The sequence below is a fragment of the Mirounga leonina genome, unplaced genomic scaffold (assembly GCF_011800145.1).
Source record: "Mirounga leonina isolate KUSES-001 unplaced genomic scaffold, KU_Mleo_1.0 Mir_127, whole genome shotgun sequence".
Lineage (NCBI taxonomy): Eukaryota > Metazoa > Chordata > Mammalia > Carnivora > Phocidae > Mirounga > Mirounga leonina.
In genome coordinates this window covers 72,676,884-72,699,550 of record NW_023270316.1, presented here as the reverse complement: position 1 = coordinate 72,699,550, position 22,667 = coordinate 72,676,884, and the positions used below count along the sequence as shown (strand labels likewise).

The window sequence follows — 22,667 nt, the reverse complement described above, 5'->3', positions numbered from 1 at the left end:
GCCCATTTTCCTAGTTGTAAATGGGGATACTACCTGACCTCCTTATGAGAAATAAATGTGAAAACATTTATAGAAGTAACTGTAAATTATGTAAAATGCTTTTTAAAAACTAATAAATAGCTAATAGTTTTGTTCTGTTTTGTTTTGTTTTTTGGTCAGAGATCTTTCAAAAATTATCACAGAACAGCTTGCCGAACAGAAGGTCAAATAATTGAGGTAGAGTAGAGACTTTCCTTGGTTCTTTCAAGTAAGAATTCCATCAATGTTTTACCTTTTTTGGGGGTTTATTCTATTTTATAATTATTTACATTTTTATTATATTTTATCATATTTGTAGAAAGAGAAAATTTAATCTATAAAGAGGTTCTTTTGTCACAAAACTGTCTCAACTGTTTTTGTAGAGATTATATATCGCACATTTTTATGATGTTTTTACCCTTCAGACAACTCTTAAAAATATGCTATGGTAAACCTGAGGTAGTTAAGCCAAACTGTGCTATCTGGTGTAAGAAAACCAAGGCAAGAAAAAGGAGGTATTATTCTCCCTACAGATATAGTTTAAAGGGAACCTTACAGGTATTGCAAAACCACTTCCTGGTTGAGATCCAGAGCAAGAGGAATCATCTGAGGGCAGCAGAAATTTCATAGAGGAAAAAAAAGTGTTTCAGCTTTTAAAATGAAAAAAGAAAAGATAGTTTAGAATGTACGTCAATTTTGTGTCAGAGACCAGTGAAGAGGAAGGAGAGGCAGAGGGAAAAGAGAAGAAGCAGGGGGTGGGGAAGAATTCAGTTCCAAGAAGCTGGAAGATTTAGTAATTTGGCTATAGTTTGCCCAGACAATATTTAAGTAGATTGTTGCACCCTTCTCTTCCCCTAAGCTGCAGACCCAGACCCAGAGTAAATCAGTTGGTCCTCTTTACTGTTGCAGTTTGAAGTGTTTAACCAGTATGTACATAACAGTTTGTTTAGGTTGGCCACAAAAAGCCCTTCATGGGGGTGGCTCTTTGGGGAGCCAGGGCAAATGTCACCTCATTATCTGACTGAATCCAAACACTTTGAATATCTGCTTTCTTCCTCTCTTCCAAATGCTTTCAAAAATATTTACAAACTATATAACTCTTCTTCCAAAGAGCAGCTTTGGCTTCTCATTGGAAGTTAAATTTTATTGTATCTGAAGAAATACTTCCTTTCTCGTTAGATTTTAAAGTACATTATCACAAGATTATTTTTAAAGTGAGTTCATTCAAAAAGTATACTAATAACAGCTCTTCTGAGGTGTTTAATTCATTATCATTAAAATGTGTCCATTTATTTATCACTGTTAAAGATTAAAACTTTATCAAAACAATGATAAAGCTCATCAATTGAGAGCAATTGGTTATTACATTTTCCCCCTCCCTACCTTTTTAGGTATTTCCAAACTATCATATTTATCCTCCAACTGCACCTCATGTTGCTTATATGCAACCAAAAGCAAATGCACCTTCCTTCTTCATGGCTGATGAACTCCGACAGGTATGGTTTCAGAATCCCTGGTGGAAATACTTAATGTCTGTTGTGCTTTACCAAACAAAGCTCTTTTCAAATCATACAATTTAATCAAATATGCTGTACTAAAGCAGATAGAATTTAGAATTTATGAGTTCTCATTGATATATTTATTTAAGGGAACCTGTTGTTCAAGAAAATTAAAGTATGTGTTTAGGACATAAAACAGAAAAGATATTTAAATCAGCCACCTTTTTGCACTTCATATCCTATACATTGAAAGGTCTCTAAAATATATTAAATAAATTATTTAAATGGTTTCTAACCTTCAGACAACTTTTTGCTAATACCTATAGGATGAGAATAAGTAGTTTGGCCTAGAAATAAACCTCATTTTAAAAGAGCTTAATATTTTCTGTAAAGTAGGTTTTATAAAATAATTTAGTTTTTTTTAAGGTAAACTAATCTAGGTATTATTTGATATGTAGAATTTCATTTTATACTTATATTCTCAGAAAAATTTTTATTCCACAGAAGTAAGTTGTACCAGTGTAGTGTTGATGAGTGAATTATTGACAAGTTAGAATTGGCCTTGAATTTTCAGCCAGAGTTAGTTATGTGCTTTGGGTTATGTAGCACAGCTACTTAACCCTAACCCTAATTTTGGGTAGGTCTATCTATTTAGACATTTTATCATTATTAGAAATGTCATTTCATGTTATCAACATTAAAAGTACACATACCAAAAAACATTAGTACTTAACGTTATTTAGTTATAATAGAAAATCAGATTTCAGAAGCTATGTTAATATGTAAATATACTTGTTTTCTTTTCTTAGGAGCTGATTAACAGGCATTTAATAACAATGGCTCAAATTGATCAAGCAGATATGCCAGGTAAAATGTGTGTTGATCCATCCTTTTAAAGGATATTATAATCTTTATGTACATGTTTTATGTCTTGAACAGCAATTGCTATTTGAAATCTACTTTTGAAGAGTTACAGGATGCCACTGATCATCTAGTTCATTTCACTTCTATATGTGACAGTATTCTAGTTTGTCAAAAAAAATTAGGTGGTTTTAGAATTCATGGTGATTTACCTCACACTAAAATATTAGTGTCTTCTGAAACTTGATGAAATATGGGTACTTAAACAGAGGGGGAAGGTAATTATTATTTTTGAAACTATGGTGTACCAGACAGTGTGCTAATTAAATTCTTTATATGTCTTACTTTCTCACAAAAATTTTATGACCTAGACATGAAGACTATCTTTTCCCTCTTATGTATGAGGAAAACTGAAGTTGACAGGAAGGCTAAGTAACTTGCCATTTAAGACCAATGGCTAGTAATCGGTTGGGTCAGAATTTAAACCTGGGTTTTTCCGACTGTACCATAGTGATTCTTAGAATGCAATTAAAATCTCTTTCCCTAGCTTATTCTGTATATAGCAAGATTAAATATGGTATAATTTAGCAAAACTTTATAAATAATGTAGTAGGAATACATTTGCCATAGAGATAATCTCAAAACATGTGGTTGTAATCAAGGATTCCGTATACTCCACTGTGCATCTTGTTGATTGCTAAAGAATTAAAAGGAATATGTCTAGCTATTATGCCTTAAGACCAATCTTTTCAGTTTAGATGGATAGGGAACTTACCTCTCATAGCCTTTGAGGTTTTCAGGTTGGAATTTCCTTAATTATTTAACATTGTCTAAGGGTAAAAGAAAAGAAAACTGGGTGTATTTTTGCCTTTCCAGTCTTTATGATTGCAATTATGTGTAAATAATATGACTGTAGATTAGACATAATTTGAAATTGTAATAGAATTTAGGAAATAGCTGGATACAAGATTAATACATGTCAGTTAAGTTTCTATAGACCAATAGCCAATAACTGCAAAATATAATGAAAAGAAAAGGTGTTATTTACAGTCGTTTCAGGTTATCAGTAGCTAGGAATAAATGCAGCAAAAGGTATGTGAGATCTCAATGGGGGAGACTTATTAAGAGATATTAAGTAAGATGAATAAATAGAGTAAAATACTATATTGTAAATAGGAAGACATAATGATTAAGAAGTCAGGTTTTCTAAACTGATGTAAAAGTTCAGTATAATTGCAGTCAACCATGTGAGCTGTTTTTAATCGTAATTCTTCTGACACCTGTTTCATGTCCTAACTATTTATTAAGGACTCAGTCCCACAGAACTACTCCTACTTCAGATGCCAGCTGAAATGGGTTATCCAGGCTACCCATGCTCTGTGGGGCCAAGTACAAATTTGGGGGTTTCCACAACCACTACCACCACTTCCCCATCCCCCCACCCCACCAGTTCAGTAATTTGCTAGAATTAGACTCACTTTAGGTACTACTGCCGGTTTAGTATAGAGTATACAACTCAGGAACAGCCAAATAGAAGAGATGTCTAGGGCAAAGTAAGGTGGGGGCGGGGGATGGGGGACAAGGACTTCCATACCCTTTCCAGGTGTGTCACCCTCCTAGTACCTCAGTGCGTTCACCAACTTCTAAGCTCTCTGAACCGCACTGTTTAGGGTTTGTTTTTGTTTTTTTAATTGAAGTTTCGTTGTATGACTATGGTTGATGAAATCTTTAGCTTTTGGTGATGAACTGAATCTTCAGCCTCTTTGTCCTCCCTGGGGGTTAGGAGAGAGGGCTGAAAGTTCCAAGCTTCTAATCAAAGTTTGGTCTTTATTATTTTTAAATTATATTGTGTCATATCAAAGCTTTTCATAGTATATGATAAAATTTATCAAAGAGTAAAGGGAAGACTACCCAAGGTACTTTGAAGATGATGATGAAAAGTCTGGGTGTATTGAGGGAAGGGAGGCATAGTTTGAGTCTGTAATAACTAAAATAATGTGAATGGGGCATGGAGCACTGGGTTAGACAAATTGGTTAATGAACCAGGCTAAGGAGAGCCTAGACACATTCTGTGGTACACGTAGCATGTCAGTGGGGAAAGAAGGCATTGGAAAAAAATGGTTTTCTTTATGGTAAAAGATAAAATTGGATCATTATCTTTTTTTTTTTTTTTTTAATTTTTTTATTCTTATGTTAATCCCCTTACATTACAACATTAGTTTTAGATGAAGTGTTCCATGATTCATTGTTTGTGCACAACACCCAGTGCTCCATGCAGAATGTGCCCTCCTAAATACCCACCACCAGGCTAACCCATCCTCCCACCACCCTCCCCTCTAGAACCCTGTTTGTTTTTCAGAGTCCATCGTCTCTCATGGTTCGTCTACCCCTCCGATTTCCCCCGCTTCATTCTTCCCCTCCCGCTACCTTCTTCTTCTTCTTCTTCTTTTTTTTTTTTTCTTAACATATATTGCATTATTTGTTTCAGAGGTACAGATCTGAGATTCAACAGTCTTGCACAATTCACAGCGCTTACCAGAGCACATACACTCCCCAGTGTCTATCACCCAGTCCCCCCATCCCTCCCACCCCACCCCCCACTCCAACAACACTCAGTTTGTTTCCTGCGATTAAGAATTCCTCATTGGATCATTATCTTTAACCACATCTTGAAAATCAACTCCAAATTGATTAAGAACTTAACTCTATAAAACAAAACTTTAGAAACTCTTACTATAAAATCTTGGTGAATAGATTTACTATTTCATTGGGGAAAGATTTCCCATACTGAAGACAAAGATCATTGGCTTTTAAAGAAAATACTGATAAATTTTACTAAATTAGAATTGAAAACAATCCAAAGATACTCAGAGTAAAGAAAAAACCTGGAAGAAGATATTTACACAGCTGGCAAGGAATATAAAAAACAAATCCAGTAAGAGCATAAATGGCTCAGTTGAAAAAGGGCCAAAAGATAGGAACAGGAGGCATGTGAAGAAAGAGGAAATTCACATGACCAATAAACGTATGACAAGATGTTGAACATCATTGGTCATTAGGGGAAAATACAAATAAGATATCATTTTATTTATTTATGTATTTGTCTATTTAAAGATTATATTTATTTGAGAGAGAGAACAAACAGTGGGGAGGAGCAAAGGGAGAGAGAGAGGGGGAGAAGCAGACTCCCTGCTGAGCAGGAAGCCCAATGAGGGGCTCTATTCCAGGACCTGGAGATCATGACCTGAGCCAAAAGCAGACACTTAACCAACTGAGCCACCCAGGCACCTGATTTTAAAGCCTGGTCGTATAAAGTGTTAGGATATGGACCCATGGGTTCTCCAGTACATTGCTGTTGGTACTAGAAATTGGTGAACCTGTTACCACTTTGGAAAACTCCTAAAGCTGTGTACGCTATGATCCAGCAGTTCTCTTCCTGGAAATACGTAAACTCCTATACATTTTCAAATGCAAAATGTGTAAAGTATCCATAACATTGTTGCTTAAAATAGCAGAAACTCGGGCGCCTGGGTGGCTCAGTTGGTTAAGCGACTGCCTTCGGCTCAGGTCATGATCCTGGAGTCCCTGGATCGAGTCCCGCATCGGGCTCCCTGCTTGGCAGGGAGCCTGCTTCTCCCTCTGACCCTCCCCCCTCTCATGTGCTCTCTCTCTCTCATTCTCTCTGTCTCAAATAAATAAATAAAATCTTTAAAAAAAAAAAAACAAAAAAAACAAAAAACATTAAAAAAAATAAAATTAAAATAAAACAAAATAAAATAGCAGAAACTTTGATCAATCCAAATGAATTGTGATATTGTCAGATAATGGAATATTGTACAGCAGCTTAAATGAAGAAAGTTCGCTGACGTGCAGCAATACAGAAGACTCTTAGTAATGTCATAGTAAGTAAGTTAGTTGCAAGAGACTACATATAGCATGATAGCCTTTTGTAAAGTTAAAATTATAATATGTTTACATTTATGTAAATGTATGTGTATATACATATGTGTATATTTATATGTAATAAAACTATAAAAAGAGAAGGAAGTGAGAAAAGGAAGGCAGAGGTTGGTAGAGAGCCATATATTTAGATGTAAGTTAAAATAAAGGTCTGAGCTTTTGTTTTGAGTGCTGAGTTTGTAGATGCTTATTATGTTATTAAGAATAATTAACTAAATAAAAGCAGGCCCTGCATAGACATGAACCAGTGATTCGAGTGTCACAAGCTAAAGGTTATGGTTAATCCAATTCTTTGCCCCCATGTTCAACAAGTTTTTTTTTTTTAACATGATACAGGAAATGTTAATGCTGAAGATAACAGTAACAAAGGCTTGTGTACATTATATAGAACTAAATTATTTCTTAAATTCAGTAAAATAGCTGCCTTCAAATATTATTATTTTCTTTCTTTTCTTTTCTTTTCTTTTATTATGTTAGTCATCATACATCATTAGCTCTTGATGTAGTGTTCCACGATTCATTGTTTTTGTAGAACACCCAGTGCTCCATGCAGTACGTGCCCTCTTTAATACCCATCACCAGGCTAACCCATCCTCCCACCCGCCTCCCCTCTAGAACCCTCAGTTTGTTTTTCAGAGTCCATCGTCTCTCATGGTTCGTCTCCCCCTCCGATTTCCCCCCCTTCGTTTTTCTCTTCCTTCTCCTAATGTCCTCCATGCTATTCCTTATGTTCCACAAATAAGTGAAACCGTGTGGTAATTGACTTTCTTTGCTTGACTTATTTCACTTAGCATAATCTCCTCCAGTCCCATCCATGTTGATGTAAAAGTTGGGTATTCATCCTTTCTGATGGCTGAGTAATATTCCATTGTATATATGGACCGCATCTTCTTTATCCATTCATCTGTTGAAGGGCATCTCGGCTCTTTCCACAGTTTGGCTATTGCGGACATTGCTGCTATGAACACTGGGGTGCATATGGCCCTTCTTTTCACTACATCTGTGTCTATGGGGTAAATACCCAGTAGTGCAATTGCTGGGTCATAGGGTAGCTCTAAATTTTCTGAGGCACCTCCACACTGTTTTCCAGAGTGGCTGTACCAACTCGCATTCCCACCAGCAGTGTAAGAGGGTTCCCCTTTCGCCACAACCTCTCCAACATTTGTTGTTTCTTGCCTTGTCAATTTTTGCCATTCTAACTGGTGTATGGTGGTATCTCAGTGTGATTTTGATTTGAATTTCCCTGATGGCTAATGATGATGCATGTTCAACAAATTTTAATAAATGCTTTTTTTCCCTGTCACTGCTCTAACTGCTCTTTTTCACGTCTTATGTTTACTATTAATCTTCATCTCATGTTGGCTCATTTATTAATGTTTGGTCTTGCTGTTTTTTTCTCTCTCCTTTTTCTATTCCGTGCTTTATACTCCCACCAGATTAGTACTTCTCAACTTTGAAATCAAAATTGATTTCCTGTAGATCAGGGGTTCTCCACCAGGATTTTCCCCCTTCATTTGGCAATGTCTGGAACAGTTTTGGTTGTCTCATCTGGCAGTGGAGTGCTACTGGCTAGTGGGTTGCTTAACACCCTGCAATAATAAAACAGTCCACAACAACAAGAGTGATCCAGTCTGATATGTCCATAGTGCTGAGGTTGAGAAACCATAGTGAGTCTCAGATATTCAGTATCTTAGATCCAGCCTATCATTGTATGTTCTTTGAGGGGAAGTAGGGTTGGATAGAGCAAAGACACTGACATTTTCTTTTTTTATCATTATATTTAATATTATTTGGTGGAATTGGACCCCAGACTAAAACTTGGGGCTGAACTAAAGAGTACAGCTTTGTCCATAGTCTTCCAAGTTGATTTTCTTTACTTTGATTTTTGATACTTAACGGTGATTTAGGCATCCCCTTTTATTCATAAAGGCACTTCCCTTTATTCATACTTAATTTTGTGCATTTGTTCAATTGAACTAGGAACAAAGAAAGAGCAGAACAACAATGAATAGTCCTGTCAGTGGAAACATTTGGTTTTTAAGGTTAATATTAGACTACATGTGATTATTTCAGGATGGAGTGAGAAATAATAGAGTTAAAAGGTGACTCTTTGAAGCAGGGTAAAATCGTAATGTACAGACATAAAAATAAGTATTTTGAAGATTTTATTTAAGTCATGAGGAGTCGTTTATAAGACCTATTATAGAGCAGGAATATTGAAATGAATGTGCAAACTGGCTTTTTCATGGAGGACAGGAGTTATTTTTCAGTGCTAACAGTTAGCTACGTATAGTTTACAGGGGTGTAAAATATCTCTCATAGCATCAGAATCAGACACTGGAAGGATATCCTTTGGATAGTGCCTAGTTTTCTACTGATGCACAGTTTTTGTTTTGTTTTGTTTTCCTGTAATGTAGAGAATTCAGCATGTCTTGTTTCAAAGTACAAATAGGGATAAAGGAGTTAAGAGTGTAAGATCTTTAGTTGATTTTGTGCCTCATTGACTCTCTCTGTCACATTGATGCTATGAGTACCACTGCTTGGCATAGTGAGTTTCAGGTCCTTAGTATAGCATTTGAATTTCCCTCTGATCCAATCCCAACATAACTCTCTCAGCTTGTTCTCCACTTTGCACCTCCTCTGTGGTGGTATACCCTGTTCTCCCACCACATGAGATTTCACAGTTCCTGAACGCAGTGTACACATTCAGGCATGTGGTGGTGATTCTCTTTATTCCCTTGCCATCAAGCAAAGCCCTCTTTTCAACTCGTTTTAGCTCCCTGAAAGCAGTCTCATCCTTCAGTTTGTAGTATACGTACCAAATCTTCTGTTAGATCTTTCCTAGTATCCTTGGGAATGGCTCACTTCTCCCTTCTGTTTCCACGTGTAGTGGTTCTCAAAATATGGTCCTTGACCCAGCAGTGTCTTTTCATTATCACCTGGAAACTTGTTAGAATTGCAAATTCTCAGGCCCTACTTCAGACCTACTAAATAAACACTGGGCATGGGGCCCAGCAAACTGTGAATTAACAAGCCTCTGTTATTCTGAGGGGTGCTAAAGTTTAAGGACCAGTGCTGCGGTGAGTTGTACTTGTTTCCTAGCTATTTTCCTTGTACTGTATTATGTTTTATATAAATCTCTGTCGTTTTTTTTCTAAGCGTCTTGATAAGAACGCATATTTCATTAATATGGGTTCACTAGTACATAGTAGGCACTCATGACATTTTTACTATTTTGAAATTAATGACTTCCTCTTTATTAGATGCTCCTCATGAAATAACCAGGAAACAAAATTTATTCTTCATCTGTATGTGGAAATTACAGTGATCATTAAAATGATAAATGGGCAGAAGTTACAGCTATATTCCCTTGTGTGTCTACCTCCCTTATACTGCTTTATTTCAGAAGAACGTGCCACTTGACCTTGTTTTGAAAGTTAGATTGAATCAGTGTTTGTTTTGCACTATGGCCAAAGTGCCGTCTGCAGGTTAAGAGCATAAGACTATAGAATCATAGTCCTGAGTTTGCATCCCAACTCACTCTCTAGATGTGTGATCCTTATTTTCCTTACTTATGAAATAGTTCTGTCTCATATGGTTTCAAAATTAAGAGATAGTGAATGTAAGAATTTAGCAAAGGCTAAATTAGCCTTAGCAAAGGCTAAGAGGGGACATTTTGAACCTGTCTTCTGGAATGATAGTTTTCTTAATAGGGTTTCACATGTATTTCTTAACAGTCGTAAGTCAAAAATTATTAGTTGTTTTTGTCTATGAGTTTTTTAAAGGAGATTTATTGTTGTGTTTTAAAAATAGTGTTAAACAGGGGCGCCTGTGTGGCTCAGTTGGCTAAGTGTCTGACTCTTGATTTCATCTCAGGTCATGATTTCAGGGTTGTGAGATCAAGCCTGTTTTTGGGCTCTGCATTCAGTGTGGAGCCTGCTTAAGATTCTCTCCCTCTCCCTCGGCCCTCCCTCCCCCTCCCTGCTTGCATGAGCACGTTCTCTCTCTCTCTCTCTCTCTCTCTCTCATAAAAAATAAAAATAAAAAATAAAAACAGTGTTAAACATATTTATTGTAGCAAGTTTGGCAAATATGGACTAGTAGTATAAAGAGAATAAAAGTCATCCCACTCAGAGATTATAATTGTTAAAGTTTTTGCTTTATTCCTTAGATGATTTTCTGTGCATATTCTTCATGTTCACTTAACTTGCTTTTCATTTGAAATATTGTGAACATTCCTAAGTCATTCAAGATATTTAACAGAATGGAAGCTGTCCAATTGGAAAATGTAATTTGATTGTATGTGAAGCATTAAAAAACTCTTGTCATTTTGGATTGTAAAACCAATACATGTTTGTTAATAGAAAATAGCAATAAAGAAGGGAAAAGAAATTGCCTATACTCTATAGAGAAGCCAGCCACTGAATAAATTTAGTCTTTATAAGAAACAACAAATTGGGGTTCAAGATAAATAGTTTTTTTAATACCTAACCAGAGTATCATGAGCAAATTCCAATGCATTATCCCAGTTATTCTTAAACGTAATTTTTCTTACTTTGAGGAACATGGAAAAAGCATGATGGTAAAGTTGTTTTCATTTTCTTTCTTATATTTTGCGGGGGATTAAAATTGTGCTATTCTGCCCCATGGTTGAAAGTTTTGATAGATTGCTGTATTTACACAAACATATACACAATGAACATATTATGCATACACACTCGTCAATTTAATGTTACTTGTTTTGAATTTCTTTACACTTAAAAAAGCAAGAATTCATATGCTTAACACTACTGTCTAAATATATTTTGTGTAAACTAAAACATTTAAAGAAGCAAAATCTATCTTGATTTTTATTGAACATCAGAATCAGAAATGTTTATTTATTTATTTTTTTAAATATTTATTTATTTGACACGGGGTGGGGGGAGAACAAGCAGGGGGAGCAGCACATGAAGAGGGAGAAGCAGGCTCTTCGCTGTGCAGAGAGTCCGATGCGGGGCTTGATCCCAGAACCCCAGGATCATGACCTGAGCTGAAGGCAGACACTTAACTGACTGAGCCACCCAGGTGCCCCAGAATTAGAAATGTTTAACATCTCTAAGTGATAGCATAAATTGTTTCTAATAGCTGAGAAACAGAGTTGTATTGTGCTATTAGAGATAAATGTTTTCGAGTGTATGAAATCTGGTTGTTCTTTCATTGTTTTATAATGCCTGTTTTAATTGGTAGTGAAGCCACTTTGTTTTATAGAATTGTTATGAATGTTGACACTTCCAGAATTCAAAAGTATGTTTTGATAATGGTGGTTTATGGTAGATTGGGTTTCTTTATTACTCTGAGAGATTGATGAATATCAGGAAGTTAAAGTTGTCTTCCTATGAATTACTCTAGCAGTCCCTACAGAAGTTGACAGCTACCATAGCCTATTCCCTCTAGAACCACTGCCACCACCCAACCGGATACAGAAATCAAGTAATTTTGGATATATTACATCTTGCTACAAAGCTGTAAATAGCAAAGATGATCTGCCGTATTGCCTTCGGAGGATACATGGTAAGGAAGATAAATTATCCTCTTTTTGAAGCATGTTATTGAGGCTAAGATTTCTGAAATATTCCTGCATATATTTATTTACTTAATATGAAAGTTTAAAGGATAATAAATTTATTTCATTTGAAAATTAGTAGCTCATAAATGATATGTAACACGGCTTTTTCTTCACATTTCTGATGGAATAAAGGGGAGATGTCGTTTACAGTTTAGTTCAAAAGGTTTTCTTTTTCAGGTTTTCGTCTTGTTAACACGAAGTGCATGGTGTTGGTCGATATGTGGAAAAAAATTCAGCACTCAAATATTGTAACCTTGCGTGAAGTATTTACCACTAAAGCATTTGCAGAGCCTTGTGAGTAATTTGTACTGTCTTTCTGCTTATGGGCTTCATTATTTGAAGCCAGATTGCAGTAATGAGTGTTTGTGTTTTATTTTAAGCTCTTGTGTTTGCATATGATTTCCATGCTGGAGGAGAGACTATGATGAGCAGACACTTTAATGACCCTAATGCTGATGCCTATTTCACAAAGAGAAAGTGGGGTAAGAAAAAGATGCAAGCACACTATATTTTGACAACTGCTTTTGCTCTGTGGAAGAGTAGTTTTGTATTTTAAAATGCATGTAAATTTGTCCCTGTAATCATAGTGCATTTTAAAAAGAAATGTCTCAAAGAACTGAAGTCAATCCGTAACCAGCTGGGAAATAGTGTATTGTGTGTATAGACTGAGATGAAGATGGGGTGGGAAAGACTCATGGAGGGATCTGAAGTCTAAATAACTGAGAATATGATAAAAGTTTTTTCCTCTTAAACATTTTTTTTCTTTTAAAAATACAATGCTTTCTGAAGAAAGACGGTTTGGAAAATGATGCCTGTAGCTTCACTGCCCAAAGCACAACCATTATCATCTCTTCCTATATTTCTTTCCAGTCTTGGTGTTTTGTTTTGTTTTGTTTTTTGGGTTCCTGTCACGTCATTTCCTTTTATCATTTTGTGTCATTGCATCTTTCATTTATTGTAAGTATTTTCCCCCTAAGTTTTATATTTTCTGAATATAATTTAATGACTCTTGGTCCAGTGTGACTGTATATCATTTATGAAATGATTTCCCTAAACAAATGCTTTTTTTAAAAAGGTAGGACTCCATGTTACTTAAGGAATTAGTCTTCAAAATTTCTCGGGTAGCATTTACTTAAGCAGGGAATATTTTCTTTTTTTGCCCCTTTCCAATATTTATAGTTCAAATACTGCAAAGAACCAAAAATATTGTAATTATGGTTAATTAATAAATGTTTATTAAAGTGTAAAATAGCTTCAGAGTAAAAGTAGGCCCATTTTGAGATGTCTTTTAATTAACTTATGTATTTGGGGAAGAAAAATGTATGTATCATTTTCTTGCTTGGGGACAGGAAAGAAGCATTGAATTCTTTTAAAAAAATGTTTATTACTGAAGTTGACAAACCACTGCATTTTTTACTGTGGTTTTTAATCTCTTAAAGATTTTCTTGAATACATACTGGGAGAAATTGAGGAAGAAAGATGTGAGTCCACATTATAGTATCTTTTGGATTGTGACTCCTTTAATTGTGGATAAAAATATATTATTTCTGTTTACTTTGCTTTCTGACAGTTGGAAGAAGAAAGCTGTGGTTACATGGCTGTTTCACGTTAAAAATCTGGTCATATGGTGTGGTCATTTTTTTTCCTTTTGCCATGTCATCTGTAGACACATACATAATTTTGTTGAAGGGGATGTGGTGTAACTTTTCCTATAGATGAATATAGCTGTAGTTGTTCAAGTTTATTTTAGTAGTAACACCTGTGAGATGACTGTTGGCTTTAATTTATAGCTGGGTTTCTCAACCTCAGCACTGTTGACATTTAGGGCTGGAGAATGATTTTGTGGGGGCTGTCCTGTGCATTCCAGGATGTTAAGCAGCGTCCCTGGCCTCCACCCTCTAGATGCCAGTAGCAAGCCCCTTCTCCAGTAGCGACACCAAAAATATCTCCATACATTGCCAAATGTTACCTGGGGAGCAGAATTAACCTTTGTTGAGAACCACTGATTATAGCACTCCTTTCTAGTTTGTTTGTTTTTTAATCTTTATTTTTGGTGTTGACTGATTATTTGATATATACATTTTCACAGGAATCATTCCTTTTTCTGGTATTTGAAAATATTGTTTGAACAGTAGTAGTTTCCCTGGACATACTGTATATACTTTAATTTGTAGTAACTTCTAATATAAGGCAATTGTCAGTTTTCCTATTGTGAATATTAAAAGAAGAAAAAAGGTGTGTATAAACTTTTGGAGAGACATAGATGGAAGTCTAATGTTTTCTTATACTATTTAATTTAACTTGGTACAAAGTAAAAGATTGTACATTATAAGAAATATACTAATTAGGAAAATGGGAATAATAATCATACCATACTGTATTATAGGGGTTATGAGAGGTTTAAAATGAGACAAAGTGGGTTAAGTAACCTCTGCTGCTGTTAACAATATAAAGGTTAAGACAGAATCTGGCACAGAGTAATAAGCAAGCACTGTGTTTGCTATAAATGCTCTTTTTCCTTATTACCACATTTATTAAATAGTTTTATTTAAACTCTTCATAGTCCTCTTGGATGATGTCTTGGCATTTATCACTACAGCCACTTTTTGAGTTATTTAACACTGTTTTCCAGATTGTATTATTTTCAGTCTGTCCAAATGGAGGGAAAGCAGTTTTTGAATTTTGTATTTGCTTTTTCTTGGAAATGTTATCCCAAGCCACAAATTTGCTCTTTATTATCTCTGCAATTAACCATTTAACTGTGTTGCTTTTATACCTAATTCACAAAAAAATTTGTTTATAATCATAAGAACACTTGAATTTATAATGTCATATTCCCTGAAATAATTTAAAAATCTGCATTAAATTTATGTGGCTCCTTTTCCACTGATTTAAGGATTAACAGTGACCCAGGAAATAGTATCAAGAAGTACTTAAGAGTTGAGGGGCACCTGGGTGGCTCAGTTAAGCACCCAACTCTTGATTTTGGCTCAAGTCATGATCTCAGAGTCGTGAAACTGAGCCCCGCATCGGGCTCTATGCTGGGCATGGAGCCTGATTGAGATTCTCTCTTTCCCCCTCTCTGCCCCTCCTCCCCAACTCCTTCCCACCCCTGCTTGTGTGCCTGTTCTCGCTCTCTCTCTCCCTCTCTATCTCTCTCTCAAAAAAAAAAGCTGATAGAATCAAAATGATTACTCTCATGGTAGGTCGGATTATTTTTGTTTCATTATTAGACATAAGTGATATTCAGTGCTTTACATTTATATTTTTATGAGTTGGATACCATCCTGTCTAACTGACATGGCTGTAAGAGAGGAGGCTGGGCAGTTTATGGAGAATAAGAAAATATTCAGCGTAAATGATGGTAGAGACTTTTATTTTTCTTTCAAGCCACAGAATGAACAGTTCTCACCTGCCTGAACAATAATATAGGCTAGGATTATTACTATTGTTTTTTAAAGATTTTATTTATTTATTTGACAGAGAGAGAGGGAGAGAGGGAACACAAGCGGGGGAGTGGGAGAGGGAGAAGCAGGCTTCCCGCGGAGCAGGGACCTTGATGTAGGGCTCAATCCCAGGACACTGGGATTATGACCTGAGGTGAAGGCAGACGCATAATGACTGAGCCACCCAGGCGCCCTAGGCTAGGATTATTTTAAGTAAAATAATAATCTTCACCTTTGCTGTTTTTATTCAGAATTTACATTTACATTTATTTGGTTCACAGTTAAATATAAATTCTTTAAATAATTTTGTTTATTGTTCAGTAATTACAATGCTCACAGAAGAGAGCACTTCAGTGAGAACTCTTCTGCTAACAGTATAAAGGTATAATCTCAAAAATAGGAAATTGGGGTTTGTCTCTAATTTCTTACTAATAGACTAAACCTTATATATATATATACACATAAAACATTATATACATATGATAAACCTTACATATAAAAACACCATATCTGTATCTGTCTATATATATATATATACGTATATACGTATATATATACACATATATACGTATATACGTATATATATGTACATACATATATTCACATATATATATACAGTTGACAAGTTGCGGGGCACCTGAGTGGCTCAGTTGGTTAAGTGTCTGCCTTCAGCTCAGGTCATGATCCTGGGGACCTGGGATGGAGCCCCACATAGGGCTCCCTGCTCAGTGGGAAGCCTGCTTCTCCCTCTCACTCTCCTTCTGTGCTCTCTCTTTCTCTCTCTCAAATAAATAAATTGACAGATTTTACCATGATACATGAATTTTTTTTTGTTAAATTTGATTTGAATGTTTTAGTCTTTTAGTTGGTTATTTAAAAGATGTCCTTTTTGCTTTTAGGTCAACACGATGGACCATTGCCCAGACAGCATGCAGGATTATTGCCAGAGTCTCTTATTTGGGCATATATTGTCCAACTGAGTTCCGCATTGCGTACCATTCACACAGCAGGTTTGGCATGTCGAGTTATGGACCCAACAAAGATTCTGATAACTGGCAAAACAAGGTACTAGCATTTTGAGTTTTGGCTTCTTTGTTGAGCATCTAACCTATGACAGTTTAGTAAACAAAACATGATGATTTGTTGTAATTCTACCTTTTCATATATTCCATCCAGAACAACTGCTATGACTTTGAGTTCATTTGTAAGTTTAAAAAAAGATGTTGAATTCTTAAAAAAATGCCTTGTTATTAACCAAGAATCTTGTAAGGGTTTGGGAGATAGTTAGGGTTGGGGGGATATAGACATAATATCAATATAGTTTTCTATGTATAACCGTGGTTCTCCGATTAGAGCATGAAATAGAATTACCTGGAGGGCTCATTAATAAGCACACTTTACTGGCCTCCACCCCAGACTTCTCATTCAGTAGGCCTGAGAATTTACATTTCCAACAAGTTCTTAGGTGATGCTATTCCTGCTTACTGGGTCCCATGCTTTGAGAACCACTGATACAAAGTGAAGTAACAGCCCTTGACTTCACCAGAGTTTTATTTGAATTGCTGTAATTTTGAGAGTTATCTTGGACAGCATAGCATAAAGAGCTCAAGATCTGGTACTACCTGGTTATCTGGGTTCATCATATCCTAAGTTTGTTAGTTGCTATTTATATGATCCTGAGCAAGTTCTGTAACTTCTGTGTATGCAACAACCTTGTAAGACAGCTACTATTATTATCTGTCCCACATTTATAAGATACCTGTCTCATAAGATTATTGAGAGGATTGAATGATTAATACATGTGAATGGTGCCTAATACATCTTCAGCAAATGTTAGAAAGCTAATTAGTTCTCTTACATGAATAACTAATAAAGAAGCAGCTTGCTGTGATGAAAAGACCACTGGCATGGTAGTCAAAGATGTGAGTTATAGGGGCGCCTGGGTGGCTCAGTCGTTAAGCGTCTGCCTTCAGCTCAGGTCATGATCCCAGGGTCCTGGGATCGAGCGCCGCATCGGGCTCCCTGCTCGGCGGGAGGCCTGCTTCTCCCTCTCCCACTCCCCCTGCTTGTGCTCCCTCTCTCGCGGTCTCTCTCTGTGTCAAATAAATAAATAAAATCTTTAAAAAAAAAAAAAAGATGTGAGTTATAGTCCTGGCTTTATCAGTTTCTGGCTTCTATAACCTTATAGGCCTATCACTTAGTATTTATGAGCCTTAATTTCCAACTCATCTCTAAAATGGTGTTTGATAGCGGTTACATGGGGAGGTTAGACTGGATAATATTCTGAGATCCTTCCTAATAATATAGGAAACGTTAAATTTTTAAAAAAATCTCATTTTAATAATTTAAATTCTCTGGTCTTTAAAGGTTGCGAGTAAATTGTGTTGGAGTTTTTGATGTTTTAACATTTGATAACAGTCAGAACAATAATCCATTGGCATTAATGGCTCAATACCAGGTGAGTAAGAATGAACATGGATACTTCCTTAATAACTTAAGGCTTGATTTTCTTTTAAGACAAATTTTATTTATTCTAAAGTGTTTTGGGGGTTTTAAGTCTAGATTTCAGTTTATTCTGGGGGTGTCTCTATGCCAACTTTGAACATGTATTCTTAATCACTGTGGTGTGTGTAGTGTAGAGCCCTTACAAGTGGGAATAGAGAAAGTTAATGACAGTGTCAAAGACAAACTGTTCAAATGAAAATGTATTTATGTGATGAGGAAATTTGTACTCAGCATAGATTAAAACAGATTAATTAGCTGAATAAATGATATTAAATGCCATTTTCCTTTCTTTCAGTTCTTTAATGTGTTAATCATAGCTGTTATTTTTACTTTTAGATATTGTCCCACTACCAATCCAAAAATTTTAGAAGTATTTTCGAAGGAAAATTGTTGTATTGCCATTTTCTAAATAATTTTTTCTTTTGCATACTCACTTCTTGTATATAATCAGAATTTGATTCTAGTCTAGTCATAATAATAGTGTAGATTTAGGCCCCTCTTATGTTTTTAGCTGTTTATTTCATACTTCTTGATTAATGTTAAGGTATAGAGAATAAGATCCTGTCTCTGCAGGGAACGTTAAGTGTAGTTGCTTTTGCCTTGATGATTCTGTGCAAGTAACGTGGCTCTGTAATTATTTGAAATTCATTATTGCAGTACTTCACATTTTTTGGAGGACATGCAGGTGCTGTTTTAAGACAATGTTAATTCTTTTTGTGTAAGAAATTTTTGGTGCTTCTGAACATTTATTAACTGATAGAGGTTTAATGTAAGGCAGAATCTCTTAATTACATGGAGAAAGACACTTTACCTTTTCATTGCCCTTCTCATTTCCACTTCCTTTGTTTAAATCTTTGAAAGAAGATTTTAGTTTGCTTTATATTATAAGCCAAAATTTCAAACAAAAAGGAAAAGACAGAATGAGAAGTAGCGTCTAAGTAGTGCCTAGTAATCCTATTCATGTATAAACCTCTTTTGCTGCAGAACCAGGGACAGTACAGTCCCCAAGACTTAGAGAGCCACTCATCACATTGAGTTGTATGCAGACTTTTCACATCTTCCTTCCCCTCTGCTCCTGCCCAGCCAAACTCAGCAGCAGCCAAGCTGTCCTGGTTGGTAGCACCATCTAGTGGGCACCACACAGAATTTGACTACGCGCCCCCCCCCCCCCCCCCAGCAGCTTTCTTCTGCCTAAGGGGATTTGCCCCCTCTTTCTTATCTAGGGTGGTGGTTCTTAGTGACTTTCCTTCTTACCTTCTTACATCTAGTGCCTAACTAATTAGCTCTGGAGATTTTTCTTCCTAATCTCTGTGCTTCTAAAAGTGACTGATTATTGACTGCAATACTAGTGATCTTCATGTATCCAGGAAAATAATACTAAATTTTTGAGGAGAAATTAGACATTATTTAGAACCAGTGCCACCTAGCTCTATTGCAAGTATCTGGAAACCTCATGTCCACATTAAAAAATGAAACACCTTACAGTTTTGTTTTTTTACAAGTACAGCCTACGCTCTCATTCTTCTGTATTCTGAATAGAGTTCTCTAAAAAAAAAAAAAAAATTACTAGTATAAGGCTAGTTTGATTTTGGTTTTCTCTGAGTTTAATAGCAGTATTATCTTCCCTTTTTCTTTGTGGATGTACATTATTTCAGTTATGGTAGTGGTTGTGTAGTTACCTTGAAAAACAACTCTTTTTAAGAAAAAGTAATCCTAGAGTTCCAAACAAACAACTCTTAAGTAAGCATTTGGGATGATTGATTGGTAAGTTAGGAACTGCCTTCATTCATAAACTCAGGCTGCTTTCAACCAGTCATCACCTTCCCTTTCTTTTCCAGCAGTAAAAGATATCTCAGGTTTTCTTTTTTTTTCCTTTATTTTTTGGGGGGGCGGGTGATGTATGTGTTGAAGATTTTTCATATAGCTTATAGTAAGGTAAAGGAGAGAATTAAAGATAGTCCCAATGGGGGATTGTGATTTTACAGAGAAGAGGGTACATGAGAAAGGAGTGCATTGTTTCTTGTAGTCTATTTTTCATAGTCTGTTTCAGACACGTGAATAGAGACTGACTTTCAGTAAAGTGGACATAAGTAGAGCCATAGATAGAATCAGAGAAAAATCAAGAAATCAAGAATCAGGAAGAAACTGAAAATGAGTGGGGGGAAAACCTCCAGAATTCAACAAATGGGGGGAAAAACCAGATGGAGGTAAGAAGCAAAATAACAAATGGAAAATTATTTAGCTGGCAAATAAGGAAAGGAGAGTTACTGAGCTTTTATGATGTTAAACTCTCTTAATTAAGCAGGACTTCATTAACCTCTTAGTTAAAATCATTTCTAATTTAATCTGGATTATGTGACATGTATACTTTATTTCTAAAAGTGGGTATTCCCACCTTGAGTCAGCTTTAGAAAGGTGGTGGGATGTACTCACAATTAAATGTTCTTATTTTAAAAACCCATCCAGTCCTTCAGCTATCTTGGACTTTTGTTTTCCTCTCTCATAATAGGGAATACTGGAATGTTCTAGGTGGGAGGTTTAGTTATAGCATCAATTCAGGGTGGAGCTAAACTGAAAATTCTGTTGTTTTAAGGGTTGGGAGAGGCTGTGTGTGTTGGTACATGCTGCTCAAATACTTGATAACTAATAGCAACCTTCAGGTTGCTTTGCTGAGGATATGGGATTGAAATACAGAAATTCACATTTAGCATTTCCATGTACTGATTTCTCTTGACCCACATTTTTATGGTTTCATTACTGTAACTTGGAATATTTTACTTGACCTTGAGAATGATTGAGGGGAGTCCTTTTTGAGTTCATTCATGGCAGTGTCCTCCACAGAACAGATGATGACAACAGTAATAGAGCTCCCTCCCATGCCACCTCCCCTCCTGCCTTTCTGGGCTCCTAACTCTGTACCACAAATGAAGTTGTAAAAAGTTCTTTGACATGAATCCTTGGCATCTCTTACTCTGATAGATTCAAAGTTGGTTTTTTTTAATCTGTTTTTCCACTGGTTATAGGATCTCATGTTCAAAGTGTCAGATTCACAAATGCTAGTTTTGGATGGATTTTTGAATTTGGATTTTTTTAGATGTTATTTTAGTAATGGAGTTTGACATCTTTATACTCTATTATTTGGGTAAAATTAAGGATAGCTGTGTAGTGCTAAAGTTCCGTTAGTGACTGCCTTCAAATATTCACCTATTTTGTAACTATACCACTTAAAATTTTCCGTGAAACCAGTGGTTCTCAACCCTGGCTATATACCAGAACTCTTGTGGAAACTTTGAAAAATACTAATACCTAGTTCTTACCCCAGACTGGTAACACCAGAATTGGGGTAAAGGGATGGTCACAGGGTGATTTTTTTTTTTTTTAAGTTCCTCAGGTGATTTTAATGTATAGCTAGATTTGAAAACTCCTTATACTAAACCAGTGTTCAGTAAATGTATCCAGTAGTTCAGATCAGATCTCAGATCTTGAAGATCTACAGAAGTTTTCTGTCGAAATTACTTCAGATGACCATATTTAACTCTGAGCCATTCCATTCTCCTAGGCATATAATTATTAATAGTTACCTGCCAAGAAGGGCCACTGTTTCCTAGAGTTATAATAGGTAATAGAGAACTTACCTCAGTTCAGCAAGCTGTCTTTTGAAAATCCTTTTAGAAGGAAAGCCTCAGAGTGGTAAATGTTAAAAAATAGATAGATAGATAGATAGATAGATAGATAGATAGACAGACAGACAGACAACCAGGTGGTATCAGAACTCTCAGAGATCTGTTATAATATGAGGAAAAATTGTCTAGTTGGAAACAAGAGTAGACAGGATGTCATTGGGGTTTGCAGCATTTTCGATGTTCTAAAAAACGTACTCTGAAATCAGGTAATGGTTATGTTGTGTTTGGAATAATGGAATAACTTTTCTTCAAATAATTCTTCAAACTCCCTCTGTATATTGGGTATAATGGAAAGTGGAAAGGGGGCATATTATAATTGTAACGATCATAGTAAAGCGAGTATATAGTAACCAGCCTTAAATTTCTTGTAATAATGAGAATGTCAGCTCTGTATAAATAAATTTTTTTTTTAATTTTAAAGCAGCAATTCTGTAGTTGGCGTGTGAATTGCTCAGAGTTATGTTTCTTGGGGCTACATTCATCAGAATTATCTGGGTGCTTTAAAAAGGTTGGGCCTGCTCACCCAGACCTACTGAATGAGCATCTCTGGTGGAGAGGTTCAGAAATCATCTTCCAGCTCCCAGGTGACTCTGAGCACCAGTATTTGAGAACCCTGTGCTGGTAGTCCTACAGCTTTTTTGTAAGGCTGCCGGCCGTAGTGTCGGTCTATTACATTTGTACCTTATAAAAAAAAAATTAAAAGTTATATTTATTCTTTCATGTCAGCAAGCAGATCTGATATCATTAGGAAAAGTTGTGTTGGCTTTGGCTTGCAACTCTTTGGCAGGAATTCAGCGAGAGAATTTACAGAAAGCCATGGAACTGGTGACAATCAACTACTCCTCTGACCTGAAGAATCTGATTTTGTAAGTTTTACTATACGATTAACTGTATGTGATGATCATATGAGATGAGACAGCTTTTTCATACAGGCCTTTTAATAGTGATTCTGTTTTAGTTCTTACTATTAAAAATCAGGCAGAACACAGTTAAACAACTTTGAATTTCTTTTTTGTTACGTTTATATTTCTTTGAATAAATTCGTTGCATTGGTATCCACTAGCTACATAAACCTTTTAAGTTTAAA

General features: G+C 35.8%; 1 protein-coding gene across 8 annotated transcripts in view; it reads left to right on the top strand.

Moving 5' to 3' along the window:
* Window positions 1-22,667, top strand: part of PAN3 (poly(A) specific ribonuclease subunit PAN3) — a 130,312-nt gene that overhangs the window by 92,930 nt on the left and 14,715 nt on the right. For 3 of the 8 annotated variants that reach the window (XM_035003627.1, XM_035003634.1, XM_035003632.1), the window contains 9 exons: window positions 160-216; window positions 1,410-1,514; window positions 2,327-2,384; window positions 11,730-11,891; window positions 12,124-12,240; window positions 12,327-12,428; window positions 16,292-16,457; window positions 17,760-17,850; window positions 22,307-22,446. In XM_035003627.1, the coding sequence (XP_034859518.1) occupies window positions 160-216; window positions 1,410-1,514; window positions 2,327-2,384; window positions 11,730-11,891; window positions 12,124-12,240; window positions 12,327-12,428; window positions 16,292-16,457; window positions 17,760-17,850; window positions 22,307-22,446 (998 nt within the window). The remainder of the gene's footprint in view (window positions 1-159; window positions 217-1,409; window positions 1,515-2,326; window positions 2,385-11,729; window positions 11,892-12,123; window positions 12,241-12,326; window positions 12,429-16,291; window positions 16,458-17,759; window positions 17,851-22,306; window positions 22,447-22,667) is intronic. The other 5 variants (XM_035003633.1, XM_035003630.1, XM_035003629.1 and 2 more) reach the window with 4 other exon arrangements.